The sequence below is a fragment of the Thunnus albacares genome, chromosome 5 (assembly GCF_914725855.1).
Source record: "Thunnus albacares chromosome 5, fThuAlb1.1, whole genome shotgun sequence".
NCBI classification, from domain to species: Eukaryota; Metazoa; Chordata; class Actinopteri; order Scombriformes; family Scombridae; genus Thunnus; species Thunnus albacares.
Genome location: NC_058110.1, coordinates 30,436,077 through 30,460,287, shown reverse-complemented (window position 1 = coordinate 30,460,287; position 24,211 = coordinate 30,436,077). Strand labels below are relative to the sequence as shown.

General features: G+C 36.9%; 1 protein-coding gene and 1 long non-coding RNA gene across 2 annotated transcripts; both read left to right on the top strand.

Moving 5' to 3' along the window:
* Positions 1-588: 588 nt before the first annotated feature.
* LOC122982304 lies at positions 589-19,707 on the top strand. Its single transcript, XM_044351489.1, has 4 exons — positions 589-667; positions 3,440-3,775; positions 16,461-16,567; positions 19,564-19,707. Exons 1-4 carry the CDS (start codon positions 628-630, stop codon positions 19,705-19,707), a joined length of 627 nt encoding a protein of 208 aa, XP_044207424.1. The 5' UTR covers positions 589-627.
* On the top strand, positions 8,534-9,978 carry LOC122982798. Its single transcript, XR_006403536.1, has 2 exons — positions 8,534-8,977; positions 9,867-9,978. It is a non-coding gene; the product is annotated as an uncharacterized LOC122982798 (long non-coding RNA).
* Positions 19,708-24,211: the final 4,504 nt, after the last annotated feature.

Below are 24,211 nucleotides of genomic sequence, written 5' to 3'. Positions count from 1 at the left end.
GTCGTTTGTGACTTTCACCAGTGCTGTCTCTGTGCTATGATGCGCTTTATGTGAAACTGAACAACTCTTGCGTACCTATTCTGGTGAGGTGCTGACTCGCAAGTAGACATAAAAAGATATGAGAAAGCAGCACACTCATAACAAATGAAGGATCAATGTTTCTGCAAACTGCATCAGAGTTATGAATGTGTTGTTTTCCCATTTTTGAAATATTAAACCTTGTAGGGCTGCAACTAACAATTTCATTAATAGCTGATTCTGATTATTTTCTCATTTTGTCCATAAAATGTAGAAAATATCACATGGTGATATATTAAAATGTCTTGCTTTATCCAATAAACAGTGCAACCAGCACATTTGTCTTTCTGCTTAAAAAAATGACTAAAATTATCATTTGAGTATGAAAAGTGCACTAGTTGCACTAATCGTTGCAGCTCTAAAACCTTGCATGTATTTGCTGGTAAACTCAGACCTGCAGTAGAAAAAGAGACTGATGGTGAGGGGAGGAGAGCAGAATTGTGTGTGTGTGTGTTTGGAGGAGGGACTCCATCATTTAGAGAAGTGAGGAGTTCCTGGTTTGTCAATGAAGAAGGAAGAGAGGTCGATTTAAACCATCAAAGCCTGAACATGAAAGTTTGTCACACTTTGATCTGCTTCTTCTTTCTCAGTGAGTACATTCACTTTCTATTTCTGTGTTTCTCTTTATTACGTTATATTCATCATTTATTTGGAGTTTCATGATGACCAGAGTCACTTTAAAATGTAAGTCGTTACCAGTACTTGTTACTTCCACAAAATAATCTCTTAATCAGTAAAATTGAAGGGTTTACTCACTGAGAATTTTCAGTAATTGACTTATTTTATTTTTGCACGTAATCAGGTTTTGTTCAGTTCAGTTGACAGCCTGAACTGTCCTTCATTACAGCAACAGTAGAGAGTAGACAGGAAACAAGGGGGAGAGAGAGATGAGGAGGTGATATGCTGCTGAATCGAACCGCGGACTTTGTGGTCATGTAGTATGTGTCTTAGCCAGTGAGCTACCAGAGTACACCCAGAAATGATCCTTTTTTAAAAATGTTCACAATTACCTAAAATCAACTCTTGTTTGAACTGTGTTTGTTTTATACAAAACAAAATTCAGTTTCTTTTTGTTGTATTTTTTTGAACATACTCATAACAAAATGTGTGTTCTGTTGCTTTAGCCTGATTGTTTTAGCTTAACTGCATTTCCAGCTACCTTCCTTTTACATTTTGCAAAATAAATATTACTTCTTACAGAGGACCAGAGAAACATGAGTAGCAGCCAAAGTAAATCAGCATATCAAGACCACAAAGTGTGTGAATACGTTTTTTGTCCATTTGATGGTAGTTGAACCTTTTTGTTCTCCTCCTTGGAGCTGTGAAAAAAATTTCAACCGGTAAATAAAGTCTTGTCATGTGGAAAAAAACGTGGTTGTTAAACAGAAAAACAATTTACCAATGAAGGCCCTTCACCTTTATTCTCATGCCAGACATTTCTGTGTTATTTCTGATTCGGCTCTAAAATTTGATAAACAAATTAATTCTGTTGTCAAAGGTTGTTATTTCCACCTACGAAACATTGCCAAATTGAAACCACTCCTCTCATTCAACGACTTGAAGATTGTCACAACCGCTCTGATTTCCTTCCGTCTGGACTACTGCAATGCCCTTTATTTGGGTGTTAGCCAGTCATCCCTGTCTCACTTGCAACTAGTGCAGAATAGTGCTGCTCGGCTAATAACTGGCATGAGGAAGAGAGACAGCATCACACCTGTACCAGCCTCCCTACATTGGTTACCAGTCAAGTATAGGACTGAGTTTAAGGTACTTTTATTTGTTTTTAAGGCTCTACATGGCCTGGCGTCCCAGTACATCTCAGAGCTCATCTGTCCCCTTCACAACACCAGATCTCTTAGATCCTCTGGCCAACTGTTGCTCGCTGTCCCTCGATCGCGGCTGAGGGGTAAGGGTGACCGTGCATTTGCTGTAGCTGCCCCAAAACTTTGGAACAGCTTACCTCTTGGAATTAAGTGTTCCCCTTCCCCAGACACTTTTAAGGCCAAACCAAAGACTCACTTGTTCACTCGGGCCTTTGACTGTCGTTAAAACCCAGTGTTCCACTATTATTTGTTTTCTATTTGTTCTTGTTTCTTGTTTGCTGTTACCCTGTTGTGTTGTTTTAATTTATTCTTGATATCTTATTGTACAGCACTTTGGTCAACTGTGGTTGTTTTTAAATATGCTTTATAAATAAATTTGATTTGATAATGTAGGAGGCAAAAGTCAAGTTTGGAAGTTGTTACAATAAGGAGATAAACAGTTCAGTGGTTCATGTGTATTTTAACCCTGACAGAAAGGGTCAACTTGAAACTATGAAAAAGCAAAAGAAATAATTGTATTAATTTATCCCTTAAATGCACCAATGAAGCAGGCAAGAAGAAGACTGCAAGCTAAACATGGATGTAAACAAACGTAGCTTTTTAAAAATCTGCTTTGCAAATGTTTCATGAGGAAGGAAATGTATTTTACATGTGTGTTAGACTTCAAGGATACATACAATGTGTTTTTATTAAGTAACCCTCAATGTAAACATAACTTTTGTTTACAAGAAAACTCCACAGGAAACCTTTTAGTTTAACAGGTAAATGTCCACAATTTCAGATATTCTCAAACAAAAATTCAAGGAAACAAATCAAAAAGTGAATTTGCTTTGAACAGTTTTTACATCCATCTGCCCTTGTGGAGTCATTGATGTTGGGAAAACAACCGCATCAATTTGAGAATTTGGGAGTAATTAAAGTAGATCGATATCAGATTAAAGTATAACTGAAATTAAATTGCATCATGCTACAACATAAACATCTGCTCTGTAAATTTCTCTTTTGAGAAAGAATCAGAAACCAAAAAGCGAGAAATTTATAATAATAAAAATTATTTTTTGATTTCATGATGATAAACTAACAAACTGTATTGTAAAAGCTGTAGTTTGTGGGAATGTTTTATGTAGATCAGTCCCTCTTTTGCTGAAATAGAAGGAAACAGTGATTATACAGGCAAGGCAAGTTTATTTGTACAGCACATTTTAACAATAAGACAATTCAAAATGCTTTACATGAAATATAAAAGGCAAAAGACAAAATGTAAAAGAAACACAAAACTTCATAAAAAGACACCAGAGTAATAAAAGACAGTAGCTAAAAGAAGAAAAATTAATGACAAAGATGTAATTTAAAACATTCAAATGGAATCAAATCAAATCACTGGAAATATGTGACAATTTTTGTTGCATCCGTCGAGTCCTTCCTGACAGACATCAAATCAAGTAAAATCACAGACTGGTTGAACTGGGCAGCTCCCAGCATGACTCTGTGGATCAGTGTAAATGTGAATTATTGACTATTGATTTTTTTTTAAACAGCACTGCAGGATGGAAACATTGGTCTCATCAATGCAGAAATCCCCATTTTTACAAGAACTGAAGGACAAAGTATCACAGTTGAATGTCCCTTTACCAGGACTGGAAGAAGGACGTACTTCTGTAAGGACGAATGTGAAGAAGACATTCTTGAAATGTATGATGTCAGAGCTCAAAGAGGCAGATACATCATGGAATATAAAAACACACGTGCAGGAAGTTGTCTGCATGTGACCATCACACAGCTGACCAAATCTGACTCAGGCCGTTACAGATGTGGTTTGGATGTATCTTTGGCAATAGATCCATACGGGGAGTTTAAGATCATCGTCACAGATGGTGAGTTTCTACTGAAAGTCATGAAAATGTTTCTTCATGTTTCTGGAGGTCAGAGGAAAAGTTTTCACATTTTTCTGACAGCAGTTGATATTTTAATAACCTGATATTTGGTCTAACAAATCACTGGATAGATTGATACAGTAAGTGTCCATTTACTGCATCAGTATTTTAATAAAAATAATAAACTGACTATTTCATTTAAATTTTTTAAGCAGCTGATCAGCTAAAGGACCATTTTATTTCTCTCATCAGGATTTCTTTTGTATCACTGTGTTCTTGTTTCTTTTTTTGTTGTTCACAGCTCCATCCATTTCAAAACCAAAAGTGACTCTCAGACCTTCTTTAACATCAGTTATGTATATTCTCATAAACTATGTTCAGTTTGTACTCAGCTTGTCCATTTTTAGTGTATTGTTTCAAGACATACTTTTCAAAGGTAGAGTTTATTTTCAAGGTGACAACTAGGTAAATGAATGCATAATGATCCAGGCAGAGACAAAACTGACCAAATTATGTTCAGCAGGACTTTTATGACACCATAAACCAACTCTTGTACCTCTTCTGTCAGCAGGTGTTAAAAAACATTTAATCTTATGGCAGCTTCAACATTTCTGAATCTTGTTTTGTCTGTTTTCACCAAGATATTCTCCAGACTTCTGTGATGACACAGAGATATGACCACATGATATTAATGTACAGGGGAAAGTTATATTACATGTCATCACTGCTGGTTTCATTTTAGATTAAATATTGTCACAGTTCAAGTGTTTAAAACTATCACACAGATTAATCACAAAGTTAAATACTAAGTTTATAAGATGCGGGTAGATGTAAACAGACAAATCTGTTGGACTTACATTTTTAAACTTGAGTAAAAACTTTGAGTGAAAATTCACATTTCCTGAAACTGTTGGACTTTGTGAGTGAACAGAGACAAAAGAAAAATACATTTTGAGTTGCTGATAAGTTTGGAGCAGTCCATGTTGGTTATTGTCTAAGTTGGACAGTTTGTGTGTTCATTCACCACAAACTGTCCAACTGCCAAATTCACATAAATAAAGCCAGAAGCAAATTTGATTCATATTTCTGCTGAACACACTTTTAAAGTTTGGGTTAGCAAGCTTTAGCTAACTATAAAAGCTATCTTTCTAGCTACTGTTGGTTATGGACTAATGGCTAAAATGAGCAAATAACTGAAAAACAATATACAGTTTTCAATTTTCAATCTCCTTTTCATTCATTCATTACATTCAACTCAAACATCAGAATCATACAACAGGAAAGACACAGAACAAAGTGATGACTGTGTCTTAATGTGTGAATATTACTACTATTTTTTTTTTTAACTCATCATCAGTCTAATTTGCCTAAACTTCAGAGTTCTTTAGATGCTCAAACAGGAATGAAGGACTAAAGTGTCTCTTCGACAGATGTTTTAACAGTTTAATTAATCTTCTGAACTGCATGCTTTTCAGAACCTCCTGTGGAAATAGAGCATGCTAATGTCACACAGGTGAGTTTGAGTGAATTTGTGACATCTGAGCATTGTTAGTGTTTGTGAAATTAGCTGATATTAATACAAACCAAACCCCTCTTCTTCTTCTTCTGCTGCAATTTACAAGCCAAATGGAGTCAAAACCTCAGATGTCTACAGCTTCGCCGCTGCCACAGCATCCCGTCCTCTGAACAAAGTTATAAAAAAAAACTGCGGCAGCATTTTAGCTTTGTGGTCAGAAAACAGTAGTGTTAACCATTCCTGCATCAGCATCCACATCATGGTCGGGAAGCACAGGGGAGACTTTGTTTTCTCCTCCGGGATTGAATTTGTAGTTACAGTAACTTCTGTGTTAATCTTAACTTTACTCAGCAGTTGACAAGCAAGACACAGGGACTTGGCTTGGGTCTTGAGATGCTGTAGCATTTTTTTTACTGACAAACTGTAGCTTTAAGAGTACATTCACTACCTGCTAACTCTGCTCTGCTTCAATCGGCAGCACCCTCCTGCTCTGAGTGCAGCCACACTGTCGCACACACACACTAAACACCAGTGGTAACTAAATACATTTACTCAAGTTCTGAACTCATGTACAATTTTGAATTACTTGTACTTAATACTACTCTACTACATTTTTGGAGGAGAAATATTATACTACATTCATTTGACAACTTTAGTTACTACCTTTTAGATTAAAATTTTACATGAAGGGAAATATAATAAGCTTATAAAATACAACACATCCATAGCCCCAGTGTTGTGGCTTTCTACAATAATTACCTGGGACTGAGATAATCAGGAAATGTATCAGTATTTCATGAGCTTTCTGGCTTTTATCATTTTCTATGACTTCTCCAGGCCTGGAAAACACAACATTCAGATCCAGAACCAGGATATTTATGATATTTAGTACTACCTGGTGAGTCTGGGATGCCTTGCCTTATTTTAAGAGGAGAAATCTGGGTTTTCTCTATGAAAGTCTGAGCTTCACAACACAGGTTTGTGGAAGTGTGTCATGGCTCGAGCAAAAAAGATTTCTGAGCACCTTAAAACAAGAGTTGATGGAAAGGGTTACAGAACCATTTCTGAAGAGTTTGGACCACCAGCAGACTGTCAGGCAGATTGTCTAAAAAAACAGCTAACGGAAATGTTTAGTTGAATTTATTGCTGCAAAAGGGGGTCACGCCAGTTACTGAGAGCAAGATTTCACATACTTTTGCCTCACACAAATATGTAAGATTGGATAATTTTCAATAAATAAATTGATAAGTTTAATGTTTTTGTTAATTTGTTCCTTTGGTTAATTGGATCCCTTTATCTAGTTTTAGGACTTATGTGAAAATCTGATCATGTTTCATATTTATGCAGAAATAGAGAAAATTCTGAAGAGTTCAAAGACTTTCAAGCACCATCGAAAGAAAAGAACATGTAATTTAATTGCAAACTAAAATAAAAGCTTTAAGTTGCTATTAAGACTAAAACAGTCAATAAGTTATAAACCTTGAGCTCTTTGTTTTCTTCCAGACTGAAGACGACTGGAGTGAACTCGTCTACACTCGGTGCCGCCGCCTCACCCAGCAGCGCCCCCCGTGGTCATGCCGATAATGTTGTCTACTCTGCGCCTCAGATACACACTGAGATGGGCACTGATGCCAAAGATGATTCACAGCCTCTGTACTCAACTGTACCTATAATCAGCTAGCAGTCATACTTTGTTTATTAATAAAGTTAAGAAAGAAAACTCTGTCAAGTCAAATAAAACCAAAATTATCCGCATGAGTAGATTCCAGGAGTCAAAGGTGGTGTTTTAGTTGTTTGGATGAACTGAAATTATTTTGGTTAAATGAACAGCAGGATATTTCAGTTATGGTTAAAATGGTTTGAAAAAGGTTTTTCAAATGTAGTAAGGCAACACCAAACAGCTAAAACTGCTGCTAAATAAGTAGATCAACATAGTTTAACAATGCTAACCATAAGAACAGATGTTTCTATAAGCTCTTCTGTTTAGCGCATCTAGTTAGGCTTCGTTCAGACTGACATTAGTACCGGGGGTGCAAAACAAGTAACGTGAACACAGTATTTGTAAGGTTTTAGCAATTCAGCTTCAGAGTAACATTGTTTTAAGAGGGTGTGTTAATGAAAACAGTCTTGGGATGTATTCTGCAATTAGAGATGCTATTGAAGTGCTGGTCAGACTGGAGATCTGAAGAACTGCTTGTATTACCTCACATCTCTACTTCTGCAGCTCCCATTATGTAGGAGTCAGTAAGTCTTCTTGGTCTCACCTGCAGCTAGTCCAAAATGCAGCAGGGAGACTCCTCACTGTCTACCAAAAGGAGAGACCACATCTCCCTGATACTGGCCTCCCTCTACTGGTGATCAGTGAAATATAAATAGATTTTAAGAATCTTTTATTTGTTTTTTAAAGCTATGCATGGTTTGGCACCAGCCTACATCTCCGATGTCCTCAGTTCATATCTATATCCAGACCCCTCAGATCCTCTAATCAGTTACTCCTTTCTTCCCTTATTTTTTTAATATAATGATAAAATTGTATTAATTTTGTCTGTTACAGTTACTCATCTATGTATTTGTCTTGATTATTCAACTGTATTTTACATTTGTCTGTAAAGCATTTTGGTCAACATGTTTTTAAATGTGCTCTGTAAATAAATTTGACTTCACTTGACTTGTTTCACCAACCTTTTAACAAAATAAGGAAGGAGGTAACTGAATTAAGTAAGTTGGAGATCACTTAAAAAGAGGTCAACAAAACATAACTCTACTGAACAAAAAGGCTAACAAAATAAGATATTAACACAGCTAAAGCCCCTTTCACACTGGACAAAAAACCCACTAACACCCATCAATATCTGGCCTTTGTCTTCAGTGGGAAAAGGTACAATCAGCATCCATTCTCGAGTCAAATGACTCTAATCATGGGTATTTATTGGCTCCAGCTGCGATCAGCAGTGATGGAAGCATGATACCTGGGTGGACACACTAATTTTTGCCCCCTTTCTTTCACTTGTCTACCGGCAATGGGAAAGGAGTCAACAGCCTATTCTTAGTAGGTTTACCCGCGTTTAAAAAACCTACATATATGTGCTAATTTTGGTGTAAAAAGGGTATAACAGACCTAACAGAAGGAGACATGAGGGAAACATATATACCGGCTGATCAAACTAATATTCACACAGGGGAAGTGAACATAGACAATAATCAGAACTCAACACAAAGAAACCCTGATCCCCCCCCCAAGCTGTCAGAGGTCTTGGTATGGTCCTTGGCTTGGGCTTCTCCATATAACCAGGCTCCACCTGCAGCCACAACTTTTGCCAGACCAGGAAGAGAACTTGACAGTCAGGTAAGTCAATGAATTAATATAACTTAAACAAACTAGTAATAGTTAAAAACTATGTAAACTAAATGCGCATGCTTCATTTATAAATCAATGTGGTGTCACGGATGCTAATAAATAAATTCTAAACCAGGGTCTGGAAACTAAATGACTTTAGGTGAAATTGAACAACTCCTGCGCACCTTTTCTTGTGCAGTGCTGGCTCACAGGTAGACATAAAAAGATGTGGGAAAGCAACAAACTCATAAATAATTTATTTCAGCAAATGAAGATCAACGTTTCAGCAAACTGCTTAAAAAAAACTAAAGTGATCGTGGTGGCATTGGCTCACAGAACATCTGATGTGGTACAAATTTAATCACTGGACTATTTGAATATTCTTGTCGCCGGTGGAGTCACAGTCCTGGTCACGAGACACATGAGGACTCGGGAAACGCACTCCAAAACACTTATGTGCCTTCTTTCCAGAAGCTGCTGCTCAACTAAATAGCTGAACTGTACTGTTATCAAACTAGACTTTACATTTCATATCCCTCCTTTTAATCCACTTTCACTTATCACTTTATCACTTTAATATATTTCATCAAACTGGACTTGTGCGTTGCATTCAACCGTCGCTGTTGCATAATTTAGCCGTTTTGTAGTCAAGGGTGGATTGAATGAGTGAACAGTTGGATGGTGGAAGATGTTTTCTATACAAAAGTAAATATTAAAACAAAACCTTGTGGGTCTCATTATAATCTCTAAGATTCACTGGTGACATCTTCAAATGTCTTGTTTGTCCAATCAACAGTCCAAAATACTTTATGTTCTTTATGACCACCAGTAGACTGCCAGCTAATGTCAATCGAACACTGACACGACCCCAAGCTGACTGGGCAAAAAGGAACATTTCTGATATTTCCTCCTTTTTTCCCTCATTCTAATAATACAAAACTACTAACAATATATTTTAATAAACATGTTGCCATTATTTTTGACCGCAAACAGGGATAATTAAATGTGATTTCAGTTGGTATTTATGATGTTTCTTTTTATTGAAACCCAACACTAACAAATGTATTGTAAAAGCTGTTTGCGGATTTTATCTCCATGTTGAGTTTGAGAAATATAAATTTGAGCTTCAGCTTTTAGATTGTAGAATGAACTCTTTCAGTTGTTCTTTCAGGGCATCAAACCTTCACCAAACATTATTTAACAGCAATAACAAGCTGATGTTTATTGTTCCTACACAGAGCTGTCCCCCTCCTCTGATTGGTTCAGCCTCCTGTCAGTCTCTGCACTCTGATTGGACCTCCACACTCCTGCAGACATGTGAAATAAAAACAAACTTTGGTCAGTTTTAAATGATTGTAGTTTTGTTTCCCTAAAGTTCATGAAAGTAAAGGTTTGGTTTGGTTTTCATGATGTAATGATCTAATTTGGCCACATGAGGGCAACGTCTGAAACACTTGCTGAAACAAAACCAAACCGCGATCACTGATCATGTACTTGTGCACACTCACATGCACACAGACATGTACACACAGATAGAGGAACAGACACAAATAGACAAACATACATACTGTACATACTCTTAAAGACTACATGCATGCACACAGATACAAAGACCTATAAACATTATGCTGTTTTATCAGTCAGTTTGTGACTCAACTGTCCAGTAATGTGAACACTTCACACTGAGGTCTGAACTTCCTGAGAGGAGGTCAGACATCACACCTCTGAAGTCTGCAGAGAAACAGCAGCAGCATTGTTTGTTCAAATGACAGTAAGTTCATGTTCACACATGAAAGTAGAAGTTACTATTTTTACACATTCATCGCTCTCACACATTTCAGCCAGCGTTACTTCTTTTATATCTTTCCAACAACAGAGTAGTTTTTGTTTCCTATACTGTATCAGACATTTAATTAAAGAGGTAGCAGATCAGAAGACACTCATGCGTCTTCTGGAGGACATGAAAAATAACATTTGGTCATTGAGGTATAAAAATTTAAAATTGTAGTAGGGGAATAATCGGTTCAGCAACTTTTAAATCAAAAATGGCAAACAGTGAAAACAACATGCTGTGGTTTCATGGCAGTTAGTGTCTTTCTTGACCTGTAGCAGTAACTTCCTGCAGTCTTGCATGAAAACTCTGTGCTTCATCTCAGAGCTTATAACTCTGCAGTCTGTCAAGTTATGAGATTTAAAGGGGTTCAAACCAACTCATGCTCTCAGACTTGTGGCTTGTGTCAGTGGAAAACATCAAAACATTTTCATTGTGAATCTGACTCATGCCACATGCAGAGAGAAAACCTCCACTAACTCACACTGATGATTGAGAAGTCTGGAGGCCACAAAGAGGTGGAGAGAGAGCATGGATGAACTGTTGTGCCAACTTGAGACGAGAATTTATCCCTGCTTGTGATAACGTATGAGGGGAACAGGAGTGACTCGACAGAAACAGCTGCTGAATGCTCAGTGGAGAGAAAAGCAAATTGATCATTAGGAAAACTTCTCTTTATTGACAGGTGGTTGCTGGAGGTTGTAATCCATGATGTGACCGGCTTGGCAGGAAGGACAGAGACAGACCCCGCCGGCAGGACAATGAGTAGAATTTATGTCTTTTTTCCTTCACAGTTGACTCCATCACTTACCTTGCGAGGCAGCTGGATTCACAAGATCATACTAGAATCTATCATGTCAGGCTTCAAGTTATGAGCTTGTGGCCGCAGTACCGGTGGTTCAGACCAATCGGCATTGTGAATCCAGCTGCCTCGCAAGGTAAGATGGTGATAGATGTTTTTGCTCTCTACTAACTCCTGAGGGAAATATCTGGCTCTTTAGCTGCTAAATACTACACTATGTTCAGCAGCTAGTCTAAAGCTCTCTCTGAGGTTTTAGCTACACCCATTACATAATAATGATGATCAAGTTTCAGTTTTATGACTTAGTTGGTGCGATGCCCTTTGACAATGTCACTCAGACTGACATCAGTAATGGGAGTGCCCATGCAGCGGGCTCAGGCAGAACTTTGTAATGTGAACACAGTATTTCTACTATTTAACTCACAATGTATAACAATAATTTACAATTCAGCCTTAGAGTAACATTGTTTTAAGAGGATGTTACTGGAAACAGTCTTGGGGTGTATTCTGCAGTTAGAGATGTTATTTAAATGCTTCTCAAACATTTTCTTTCTCTTAGACATCTGGAGAATGTTTTCCATGCTTTGTTTATCTCGGGTCTCAACTCCTGCAACTCCTGTTATGTGGAAGTCGATCAGTCTTCTCAGTCTCGCCTACAGTTGGTTCAAAATGCAGCAGTGAGATTCCTCACTGGTACTGACAGAGACCACATCTCCCTGATACTGGCCTCCCTCCACTGGTTACCAGTGAAATATAGAATAGATTTTAAGATTCTTTATTAATTTTAAAAGAAACATATTGTGCTTTTTGTGGTTTTCTGTTATTTATATACTGTTATGATGTCAGATATCTGTCTTAAACGTGGTTAAAGTTCCAAAACTTGAAGTTAATGTATGTAGAAATGCTCCAACCTGCTCTGAACTCTTTGTTTGCGACATTTTCTACTGGGCTCATCAGGAGGGGGATCTTAAAGAGACAGGAGACAAAATGGCCTGTTTCAGACAGAGGCTGAACTGGGAGGCTGCATAAAGAGCTGGTATAAGATAAATAAGGAGTTTCTTGAATTGTAAATCATGCAAAGGTATTACAATAGAGCCAGAATATAAATATAGACCTGGAAATGTGCATAATATGTCCCCTTTAAAGCTATGAATGGTTTGGCACCAGCCTACATTTCTGATAGAGCCCTCAGACCCTCTGATCAGTTACTCCACGTTCTCAGTCAAAATCCAAAGGTGACGCAGCTTTTTCCCTGAACAGTTTGATCTTCACTGTCAGATCTTCCCCCAACAATCACCACTTTTAAATCTTTGCTAAAGACCCACCTTTATACAAACGCCTTTGTTCCCCCTTCATTTTTAATATAGTGATAAAATTGTTTTAATTTGGTCTGTTAGTTATTTATCTATTTATTTTGCTTTTAATTAACTTTATCTTAAATTTCTCTGTAAAGCACTTTGGTCATCAACATTTTTGAATGTTCTCTGTAAATAAATTTGATTTGACTTGCTTCACCAAACTTCTAACATAATGACACAAATCAGTGTAGTGGATCATCAATAATGATGATTGTTATGTTAATAAGCTCCAAACACTCTTTTTCAGTAGAGAAGTGTTTGAATCTCTGGAAGCCAAATGACTTTATGTGAAATTGAACAACTCCTGTGAACTTATTCTTGTGAGGTGTTGACTCACATGTAGACATAAAAAGATATGAGAAAGTAGCAACAATCTACTCAATATTTCTGCAAAGTGCATCAGAGTTTATCATGTTAAAATGTCTTGTTTTGTCTGATCAACTGTCCAAAATCCAAAGAAATTGAGTTTACCATCATGTATGACACAGAAAAGCATCAAATCCTCACATTTGAGAAGCTGCAACCAGCACATTTGTCATTTATGCTGAACAAAATGACTAAAATGATTATTTGATTATGAAAATAGTTGCACTAATCGTTGCAGCTCTAAAACCTTGCGTACATTTGATGGTAAACTCAGACCTGCAGTAGAAAGAGAAACTGATGGTGAGGAGAGCAGAGCTGTCTGTGTGTGTGTGTGTGTGTGTGTGTGTGTGTGTGTGTGTGTGTGTGTGTGTGTGTGTGTGTGTGTGTGTGTGTGTGTGTGTGTTTGGGGGAGGTACTCCATCATTTAAAGAAGTGAGAAGTTCCTGGTTGGCCAGTGAAGAAGGAAGAGAGGCCGAAATTAAACCATCAGAGCCTCAATATGAAAGTTTGTCACACTTTGATCTTCTTCTTCCTCAGTGAGTACATTCACTTTCTATTTCTGTTTCTCTTTATTACGTTATATTCTTTATTTATTTAGAGTTGGTGGGTGACAAATTAGCAGTTTCTCATGTTTCTGTGATTAAACATGATGACCAGAGTCACTTTAAAATGTAAGTCGTTAACAGTATTTGTTACTTCCTCAAAATTATCTTTTAATCAGTAACATTGAAGGGTTTATTCACTGAGAATTTTCAGTAACTGACTTTTTTCTATTTTTGCATGCAAACGAGTTTTGTTCAGTTCAGTTGACAGTCTGTCATTGTAAGAGTTTATTACAGCAACAGTAGAGAGTAGACAGGAAACAAGGGGGAGAGAGAGAGACTAGGAGGTGACAAGGCGCTGCGAGAATCAAACCGCGGACGTTGTGGTTATGTAGCATGCGTCTTGGTCAGTGAGCTACCAGGACACACCCAGAAATGATCCTTTTTAAGAAATGTTCACATTTATCTAAAATCAACTTTTGTTCTAACTGTGTTTTATACAAAACACAATTCAGTTTCTTTTTGTTGTATTTTTTTTAACATACTCATAACTAAATGTGTGTTCTGTTGCTTCAGCCTGACTGTTTTAGCTTAACTGCATTACAAACTACCTTCCTGTTACATTCTGCAAAAAAATATTACTTCTTACAGAACCAGAGAAACATATGAGTAGCAGCCAAGTAAATCGATGTCATTTCAAGAACACAGTGTGTGAATACAACTGTTTTGTCATGTGGAAAAACCCTGGTTGTTATACAAAAAATAATTTACCAATTTATATTCTATGTGGTTCTTTGTACTTCTTTAATTTTGACATCATATGATAGTTTGTGATTCTTTAAAGTGTCCATTAACGTGAACATTTGACATGCAATTAACAGCAGTCAACTGCTGAGCCACAGACTCAAGCAACAACCCACTTAAAGTCTCCTTCTTATCTAACTTAAAAGCATGAAGACACGTCTTGTTTTGCACCTTAGCTTGTTGAACGAGCCACCAAACAAACATTCACTGGAGAAAAGTGAGTTAGCAGGATAGATGGGTAATTAGCTGCTAAACTGCAGCACATTAAACAACATGTTAACAAAGCTGAAAATATCACTTCAGACTGTTAGATGCTGGTTTCATTATTGTTCTTCAAAATCCTTGTTAGCGACACACTGTCTGTCCATGACTTGTAGCTACAGCAGTTTGTTTACTTTGTCTCTGTTCTGTAGGTGAAACTTATTATGTTCTTATGTAGATCAGTCCTTTTTTACTGAAATAGAAGGAAAGTGATTATACAGGCAAGGCAAGTTTATTTGTATAGCACATTTCAACAACAAGACAATTCAAAATGCTTCACATAAAACATAAAAAAGCATCAAGACAAAATGTAAAAGAAACACAAAACTTCATAAAAAGAAACCGGAGTAATAAAAGACAGTAGCTAAAAGAAAACAAATTAATGAGGACAAAGATGTAATTTAAAACATTCAAATGGAATCAAATCAAATCAAATCACTGGAAATATGTGACAATTTATGCTGCATCCATCGAGTCCTTCCTGACAGAGACTAAATCAAGTTAAATCACAGACTGGTTGAACTGGGCAGCTCCCAGTGTGACTCTGTGGATCAGTGTATATGTGAATTATTGACTATTGATTTTTTTTTTTCAACAGCACTGCAGGATGGAAACATTGGTCTCATCAATGCAGAAATCCACAGTTTTACAGGAACTGAAGGACAAAATATCACAGTTGAATGTCCCTATACCTACACTGGAGAAAGGAAGTACTTCTGTAAGGACGAATGTAAGAAGGAAGACATTCTTGTTGAAATGTATGATCATGATGTCAAAGCTCAAAGAGGCAGATACATCATGGAATATAAAGAAACACCTGAAAGAAGTCGTCTGGATGTGACCATCACACAGCTGACCAAATCTGACTCAGGACTTTACGGGTGTGGTTTGGAGAATCTTCTCTCAATAGATCAATACATGGAGTTTCAGATCATTGTCACAAATGGTGAGTTTCTACTGAAAGTCATGAAAATGTTTCTTCATGTTTCTGGAGGTTAGAGGAAATTTTCACATTTTTCTGACTGCAACTGATATTTTAATGACCTGGGGTCTCATTTATAACCGTTGTATATACACAAAATGGGGCTTGAAAGAGACGTACGCCACTTCCCACAAAAAAGTTGGGATTTATAAAAATACAAACTTGACGGGAGAATGTGTGCACCTGTATGTAAACTCTGACTCATGAGTATGAACATTTTGGAGACGGGGGAAACTGGCAATGCAGATGGTGAGGTGGTGAATTGAAGCCAGATTGTATAATGATTTCTCTCACATTTCATTTCACTTCATATCACAAGTTAATGATAGATCCACTTTATCATAAACATTCAAACCAGCAGTGTTATTTGTGTTTGTGCTAGTGAGCCAAAACTATGCCATAAGCACCTTTCAATTTTAAAAGATATAATTGAACTCAAATCTCAAATGAAATTCTGATCAATATTTCATCAACGCTGTCTCACCATCCCATTTCTCAACCCCAGAGCACAGAGGAGAGGGCTGGACTGTCTGCTAGGCCTACTTACACTCGCAGTCATTTGTGGAGCAGCACAGTGCTGCTGAAATGTCAGGATGATGCCAGGATGTGGCAGGATCCTGGAAAGTCTGGGTTGCCTCTCCCCAATGTTAAGCGTGAATATAAATGTTTTAAAAATGAGGCCCCAGATATTTGGTTTAACAAATCACTGGGAAGATTGATACAGTAAGTGTCCATTTACTGCATCAGTGTTTTTAGGAATAAAAGTTATAAACTGACCATTTAATTACATTTTTTAAGCAGTTGGTCAACTAAAGGAGCATTTTATTCCTCTCATCAGGATTTATTTTCTATCACTGTGTTCTTGTTTCTTTTTTGTTGTTCACAGCTCCATCCACTTCAAAACCAAACTTGACTCTCAGACCTTCTTTAACATCAGTCCAATCAGCCTCCACACCAGCAACAACACAGAGTTTCAGAAGAAGCTCCACAACTGTAACACCAGCTACAAGTCCAGGTACATTAGGTACATCCAGGTACTTTACTTTTAAAGATAACCTCACAGAGACAGAGGACTCTCCTAGATGAGTTACAGATGATTTTTTTCATCAGTACACACATTGTGTGCAAAAATAAAACCCTCCAAAGCTGCTAAACCAGCCTAGTATGTCTAGGCCAGTGTGATGGTCAGTGTGTAAATCTGTCTCTTGTCCCCCTGCACGTACCACGTTGCCAAGCCTCTGCTTCACTCTCTACATCACATTTTTAAATATTCTGGCTTGAAGCAGCCAGGCAGAAGTCGAGGGTGTACATACTCTTTAACCAACACCTGCCAGCCTATCAGACTGTGACTAAGTATGTCATATGTTCAAGTACATGAATTTGTTTGTCTGCATGTATGAAGGTTTATTTATTTTTCATTACAATGTTGTTCTAATGTCAGAGTAAAGCTTGGTTGGTAATACTGCCATTATCCAGTTGTTGCCTTCAGTTTGGAGTCCATTTATACATGCTGCTGGGTACTACAGTACAAGTCAAAAGTTTGGACACACCCACTCATTCAAGGGTTTTTCTTTATTTTACATCTTTTACAACTTTTACAAAATAGTCATTGAATTCATCAGCAACCTCTTTTCTGTTATTTATAGTCACATTTTGATTATTAACAAAAAAAACTAATCTGCTTTCCCAATACTTTTTTGATTATGTTGTTGAGCGCTCTCCATGTTCCCTGAATATTACTTTTATTTTCCTTCAACAACTTGCTATAATACTCCTTTTTGTTACATCTCATAATGTTTATTGATTTATCTTTACATCTCATTTACTTACATTTTTGTTAGTTCTACACTTTAGGAATTCCTTGTAGAGTGTATTTTCCTTCTTGCATGCATTCTGCAGCCCCTTAGTAATAATCTATGGTTTATCCACATATTTATGCTTCCCTCTGGATTTTTTGAATTGGAAAATTTCCTCATAGAGTTCTGTTAATGTAGCCAGGAATGCATTGAGGGCTTTGTCTGGTTCATCAACATCAACCTCTCTCCAGTCTTGTTTCATTAAGTCTTCCTTAAATGCATTGATGAATGCATCAATGTTTTACTGCTGAAAAGAGGAAACACACTCTCAAGACTTTCATAACTGTTTTGCTCAGGACAAAGACAAACTGTTACCAATTTTGCTATTTAGGTTGCAACAAAAGAAAAGAAAAAAAAGATAAACCACTTCCTCCCTCCTTTTTTAAACTTTAGATCAGATATCTTCCTTGATTAATTTCATTGCAAGAAATTGGTAACACAATTCACAGTTGTCTTTCTCATCTGAAGCTGATATAAGGCTTTAGCAACCTGAGTTAGACAAATCAAATGGGAACCCTCTGCATTTTCAGTCCGATCAGTACAAAATCTACTCTGTGTTTCTCTTGATAGTTTTCTGTGCTAAGTTATGAAGGAGGGACAGAAACACAAGAGGGAATTTGGCACTTAAAAAGACTGAACTTTGGAAAATATCCACTTGATTTTTGTTGTGATTGTATCTTGAAATGGTTTGCATCAATCAAATCACAAGAATCTTGGCTTTCCAAAGATGTGTCGCATGAGTACTCACTTAAAGACAAGGAGTTGTGTTCTTACCATAGTTGTGTGGATTATATGCACAATATTATTATATGTGTATTATTAACATGATATCAATATTTCGTTTTTTAAATACCACAGTTATATCAGTACCGGTAATACCGGTCAATACCGGTATATCGCGATACCCCTAATTGGGACATACATCCAGCCAAAGATGTCTACAGGCTGGTTAGAGTGTTTGATCCTAGGCAGGCTCCAGCCATGGAAAAGCAAATTGAAGTCTACACACTTGGTTTGGATCTTGTTGAATACTGGAGGGGCCTGAGTGTGAGATTCCGAGGGTTGCGGAGGTGGCAGTGCCCTACATCTACTCACCCAGTCAGCTCAGTCGACTGTTAGAGGAGTTTCAGCAAATACAAGACTCTACAAGCGAGAGGCACTCACTAAGCTGAACACAAAGAGGCTGACAATCATGTACTTCAATGGAGATGTCTGTGAAAGATGGAAGATTGCAACAACAGACTTTTACTGTTTTTTAATTTATAATGTGAAGCTTAGATGCGAAGTACTTTATTTTACAAAAGGACGGAATATTTTGTTTTATAACTATATTGAAGCACTTTCTTTGATATTCATTAAATTTTGAATGTTTTCTCATTGAACTGTTAAAAATTGAAATTATTCACCCACCACATGATAAGACACTCTCTTTGATGACAAAATGTGTTTAAATCGTAAAAAAAAAAAATTCAGAAAAATTAAAACGGAAAACACAGAATTTGCAAAAAATTAAAATGGAACCTGAAAGAAATTAAAATGGATTTCATATGGCCCTAATTTTCATTATATATTTTTATTTAAATATCTATCTTTCGTGGTAGGACAACACCAAGGCAAATTCCTTGTATGTGTAAACCTACTTGGCAATAAAACTGTTTCTGATTCTGACTTAATAAACCGCAGCAACTCCCCTTCTACAGCAGTGTGAACTACTTTGAACACTGTGTGTCTCTCATCCAGGTATCCTCTTTCCTCTGGTTGTTTCTGTGACTGCGGTTGTTGTGCTGTTGGCTGTTTGTCTACCGCTCCTACACAAGTGGAAGAAAAGAGGAAGCTCTAATAGTGAGTTACCTTCCTATTCTCACTCTTTCAATAATTACAAATGAAGAAGATTGAAAACACCTTTGTTGTACTTTGTCTTCCACAGATGTGAACAGCAGGGCCCCCTTAACCAGCACAAACATGGAGGTGACTTTTTTCAACTCTTTGTTTTCCTTTTTTACTATACATCAAGGTATCTGTGCTCTAAATGTTTAGTTAACAGAAGAATATCTGGGCTGTTAAAATGGTTATGTATCTCATGTACATTATCATTCCTTGTCACCTTGGTAAATTGTACTGTTGTTTTTTCAGCCTGTCGTCTATGAGAATTCTGCTCCAGTCTCCACATTGGAAGACTACGAGAACGTCAATCCAGCCTCCACCTACGAGACCCTCAATCCAATCACTATGGATGACCAGACGTACAGCACACTCAATCGTGCCACACAGGAATAGTTGTGGTTTATTTTGAGGACATCTTCCTTCTGTGATCTAAAATATCTCAATCTATTATTTGCCTGTGCTCTGTACTGTTTTACATTTTTGTTAATACTTTTTCTGATTTACGCTGCATATTTTTTAAAATTTCTGTACTGTGTTCTTGTTGTTTCCGTTATTGATTTGTATTAACTGGCACATGCACCATTGTTTTAATGCTATGTTCTATACCTACTGCAAATTCATATATTACACTGCTGTTAATGTTATGGTTCTTTTTGCAGTCTGACTGTGTCCCTAGCTGCCATTTTCCACCAGTCCTCCAGAGGCCCTCAGACTTTTCTCCCTTCATGTTTGGACTGGACTGAGTGGGAGAAAGCTGATTTGAGTTGTGTCTTTAAAAGACTATCTTGCATGATGATTATTTGGGTTGCCTTCATTGGTTGGTCTGTCTTTGTTTTTACTCTGGTCTGAACTTTCACAGCATAAACTCTTTCTCAGTGATAAAGAGGATTGTGTGTGTTTTGAATGTGCTCTGGGTTATAAATTGTTTGTGATAACTGCCTTTGCCATTTATGTTTCTTTGTGTAGTGCTTGAGTTTGATATTGTTTTTTTTCCCTCTGAGTCCAGGGTTTTCTTTAGTTTTATCTCTGCCTTGCTTTGGTTTTATTCTTGTCTTGTGTTCCTCATGTGTTCCTGTAGCCCTGCCCGGCCTGCTTTATCCTGCTCACCTGTCCTGTGTTAGCCTCATAAGCGTTGTCTTGTGTTTTGCCTGCTACACCCTTGTTATTCTGGTCCCTGCTTACCTCAGCTGTGCCCTGTTTTGTGATTAGTCCCCTGTATATATATTAGGGATGTGCAGAGGGTCCAGTATTTGTATTTGTATCTGTATCTATTGAGGCAGCAAAATTATTTGTATTTGAATAAAAGTGGAGAGAGGCTTAAAAATCATGTTTTTGTTTTTATTACGCTTTTAATTTTAGAAAATTAAATTGTTACAATAAGTGTTAATGAATAAACTACCTTATGAAGAAGGTCCCCACACCAGGTCTCGAACTGGAGTCTCCTAGATCATAGAAACTGCTCTGACTACTGAGTTAAAACACTCATCACTGCACATTAGGTGCATTAGCACCACCTTCTGCTCCAGACTGTGGACCTGTCTGTGAATAAACTCAAAGAAAACTCCATGAAAGCTCCACCCACTTGGCAGGTTCATTACATTTTTAATACTTTAATATTGTTTTTAATATTTTTTAATACTCCACACTTCACCTTCTGGATCTCTGCCTGGCTCAGCTCTGAACTAGTCCCTGGACCTCACCTGGCTAAACTTCTAAATTTGCAGTCCTGAAAATAAATACAGTTTTACTTTAATCCTTTCTCCAGCCCAGCCCATCTGTGTTCGCATGTTGTGTCATCCTCAGTGTAAAAAGACTGTTCTGTTCAAAAGGAAGTGACTGAAATCATGTTTATTTCTTTAGCACTTCAGTGCAGTTAGTTTCAAAGAGGCTTACAGCAATATCATGATGCTATTGATGTTCAAACAAGTTCACACACTTCCACCCCTCAAATTCATCATCATCATCATATTGTGGGTGTAGATAAAGCTATACACTGTCCAAACCACAGAGGGGGAGGGATACATTAAATTGGGCATCTTCAGCTTCCTGGTTGATCAGACAGACAGAGGCAGTTCTCTGACAGTTTAATGGTTTTTCTCCATCAGAATCAAATCCAGTATGAATATCCACCATGCTTTCTTCTTCTGCTTCGTATCAGTTGAGGACTGATTACTGCACTGTCACAAATCTTTGAAGTGTTGATCCTGACTGTTCTGTTGCTTCTTGTTTAAATATCTGATTGTTTTCTGATGTTCTGTGTTACTATGCTGCAGGGGGAAAAACAAGGAAAAAAAGAAACATGATCATTGTAGTTTGTGCTTCACAGATTTGAACATGTTTCTGTCTTACAACAGAAACATGAGGGCGACTTGCGTCAGGCCTTCACCTTTTGGATCCAGATTCATGTGTACTGTCTTTGTCTCCATGATAAAATACTTGACCCAGTTTTCCACCAATGATAAATATGCAAACTCCACTTCTCCAGCTGTAGATGCATCCAGCAGGAATCAGGACAAAATCTACTGTAACCTCTAATCTTTTTTTTTTTGCAGTGAAAATCTTTAAATTTCGTCTTTTACTTAAATGTATTTTGCAAAAATATACTTTGAACTTATGTTATTAAAATATTTTAATTATATTAAATTATGGTAAAACAACAGGATAAAAAAGTTATTATTATAGGTGCAAAAGCAAAGAGAAAGGAAATTGCAGCCCAACTCAGTTCCTTTTCACTTGAGAGCAAAGAACATGCCAGAAATCTTGGTGTTATCATAGATGTTAATCTTAACTTTCACTGTAATATCAATAATGCCACAAGATCAGCTTTCTATCACCTCAAAAACATCTAAAAAATCAGAGGCTTTCTCTCAAATTCAGATGCTGAAAAACAAATACATGTATTTGTCACAAGCAGACTCAACTATTGCAATGGTCTTCTCTATTCTGGATGCCCCCCCTCAAAAAACTAAAGTGACTGCAGAATGCTGCTGTACGTATTTTAACCAGGACTAAGAAAAGTGCACACATCACACCTGTTCTTAAATCCTTGCATTGGCTCCCAGTAAGTACTAGAATAGACTTTAAAATCCTCCTACTTGTATACAAAGTGCTGAATGGCCCCGCTGCAAATTATATTAAGGAACTGATTGTGCCATATGAACCAACGAAAAGCCTCAGATCATCAGCCAGTGGTCTCCCTGTTGTCCCCTGTTTGTGCTCTAAAGCAGGGGAAGCTGCATTCAGTTATTATGCTCCAAACAGATTGAATACCCTTCCTAGTGATATTAGAGATGCCCCAACACTTATTTCCTTTAAAAGTAGACTCAAAATATGTCTTTTTACTGTTGTGTTTAGCTAGGTCGAGCAACTGTCTGCTCCTGTTTTTAGCTGAATTTATATGCACTTTGATGCATGAGTATGTTTGTCTGTGTTTATGTATGATGATATGTATGCACGTCATTATACATGTAAGCTCTTGGCCTCGTGAAGCACATTATGTTTCTTTCTGTATGAAATGTGATCGATAAATAAAATAAAGTTGAAGTTAAAATAAAATTGGCAGCTTTTTGGTTTTGTTTTGTTTTGTTTTTTTTTACATGCGTTACTCTTCTTAAATGACTGAAAACATGAACTGTAATTGTGAAATTACATTATATTCACACTGAATATGTCTCAAAATATCTTATATTAGAATTGAAAATGTTCTTGATTGTGTTTTATGATACAAACATATTTTTTACAGCATGTTTCAGATTTTTTAAACACTTTTAGTTTTGATGATTTTCCTTGATTAAACAATTGACAGTATTTTTACTTATTTCTTATCAATGAAGCATCTCAGTCCCTTTATAGTCTTTAAGAGCAATTAACCCCTTCTGTCTCTCTACCTCTGGTAAACCTGCTGTGGTGGCTTTGTGTAGGCAAAATATTTGCATTTATGTTTATTTTTGTTGTCATCGTAGGTTGATTAATTTAGTCCCATTTTGTTTCCTATTTTGCTGTGAACCCACCCTGAAGCCAAAATGTCCCCAAAAAAATAAATAAATTTTTAAAGAGCTGTAATTCTTTGTTGCTGATGGTTCTTCGGAGTCTCATGTCATAGTTTTACACAGTCCAACAAGGGATGGAGAAAGAATATTTTACTCAAGTAAAAGTATGATTACTTCATATACATTTTAATCAAGTAGAAGTAAAATTACTTGTTTAAAATGTTTGTTGATGGTATAATCCCTAACATTTTACATGAAATCAAACCCCTAGCTTGATCTTGTTTATGATCAGCATTTTTCTGTAATAGCCATTCAATGTATTTATATTCAGTCTAACTCTCTATATTGTAATAATGTTTTTTGTGTTTGTGGTAGGTCCTGCCATTCCCATGTTGGATTCAAATGACCTATCTATGCATGAAGGATTTACAGGAAACTTCGCAGCTCATAATCCACCGTTACTGTTACTGTTCACTCTCCTACAGCCATATCAGAACTGTATTCATTTACTGCTAATGCAGTTGGGTAAATTGTTGCAAGTAATGTATGTACTGTTTTTTTTTCTTTGTTGTGTGGGCAATGTTGAGTATTTTTTTAAATGAAACATATTTTTCTATGTGACTTTTTTTTAAAAGTCAACTGAGGCTGATGAGAATGTTGTTAGTTTTGCAGGTGTAAAGTATAAGAAGAAATGAAATTTTGGCCTGATGATGGCGCTACATGAAAACAACATGGCAGGCAATGGGTATGCCAACAATGAACCGAAACACACAAAGATTGTGCTTTCACTTTCTGTTTCCTGTAATAGTCCACTGTTTACTGTGAAACAGTCAGTCCAGCAGAAACAAACCTTTGAAACATTTGCTAAACAGTTCAGTTTAAACCAACAACAGTTCCTCTACATCCAT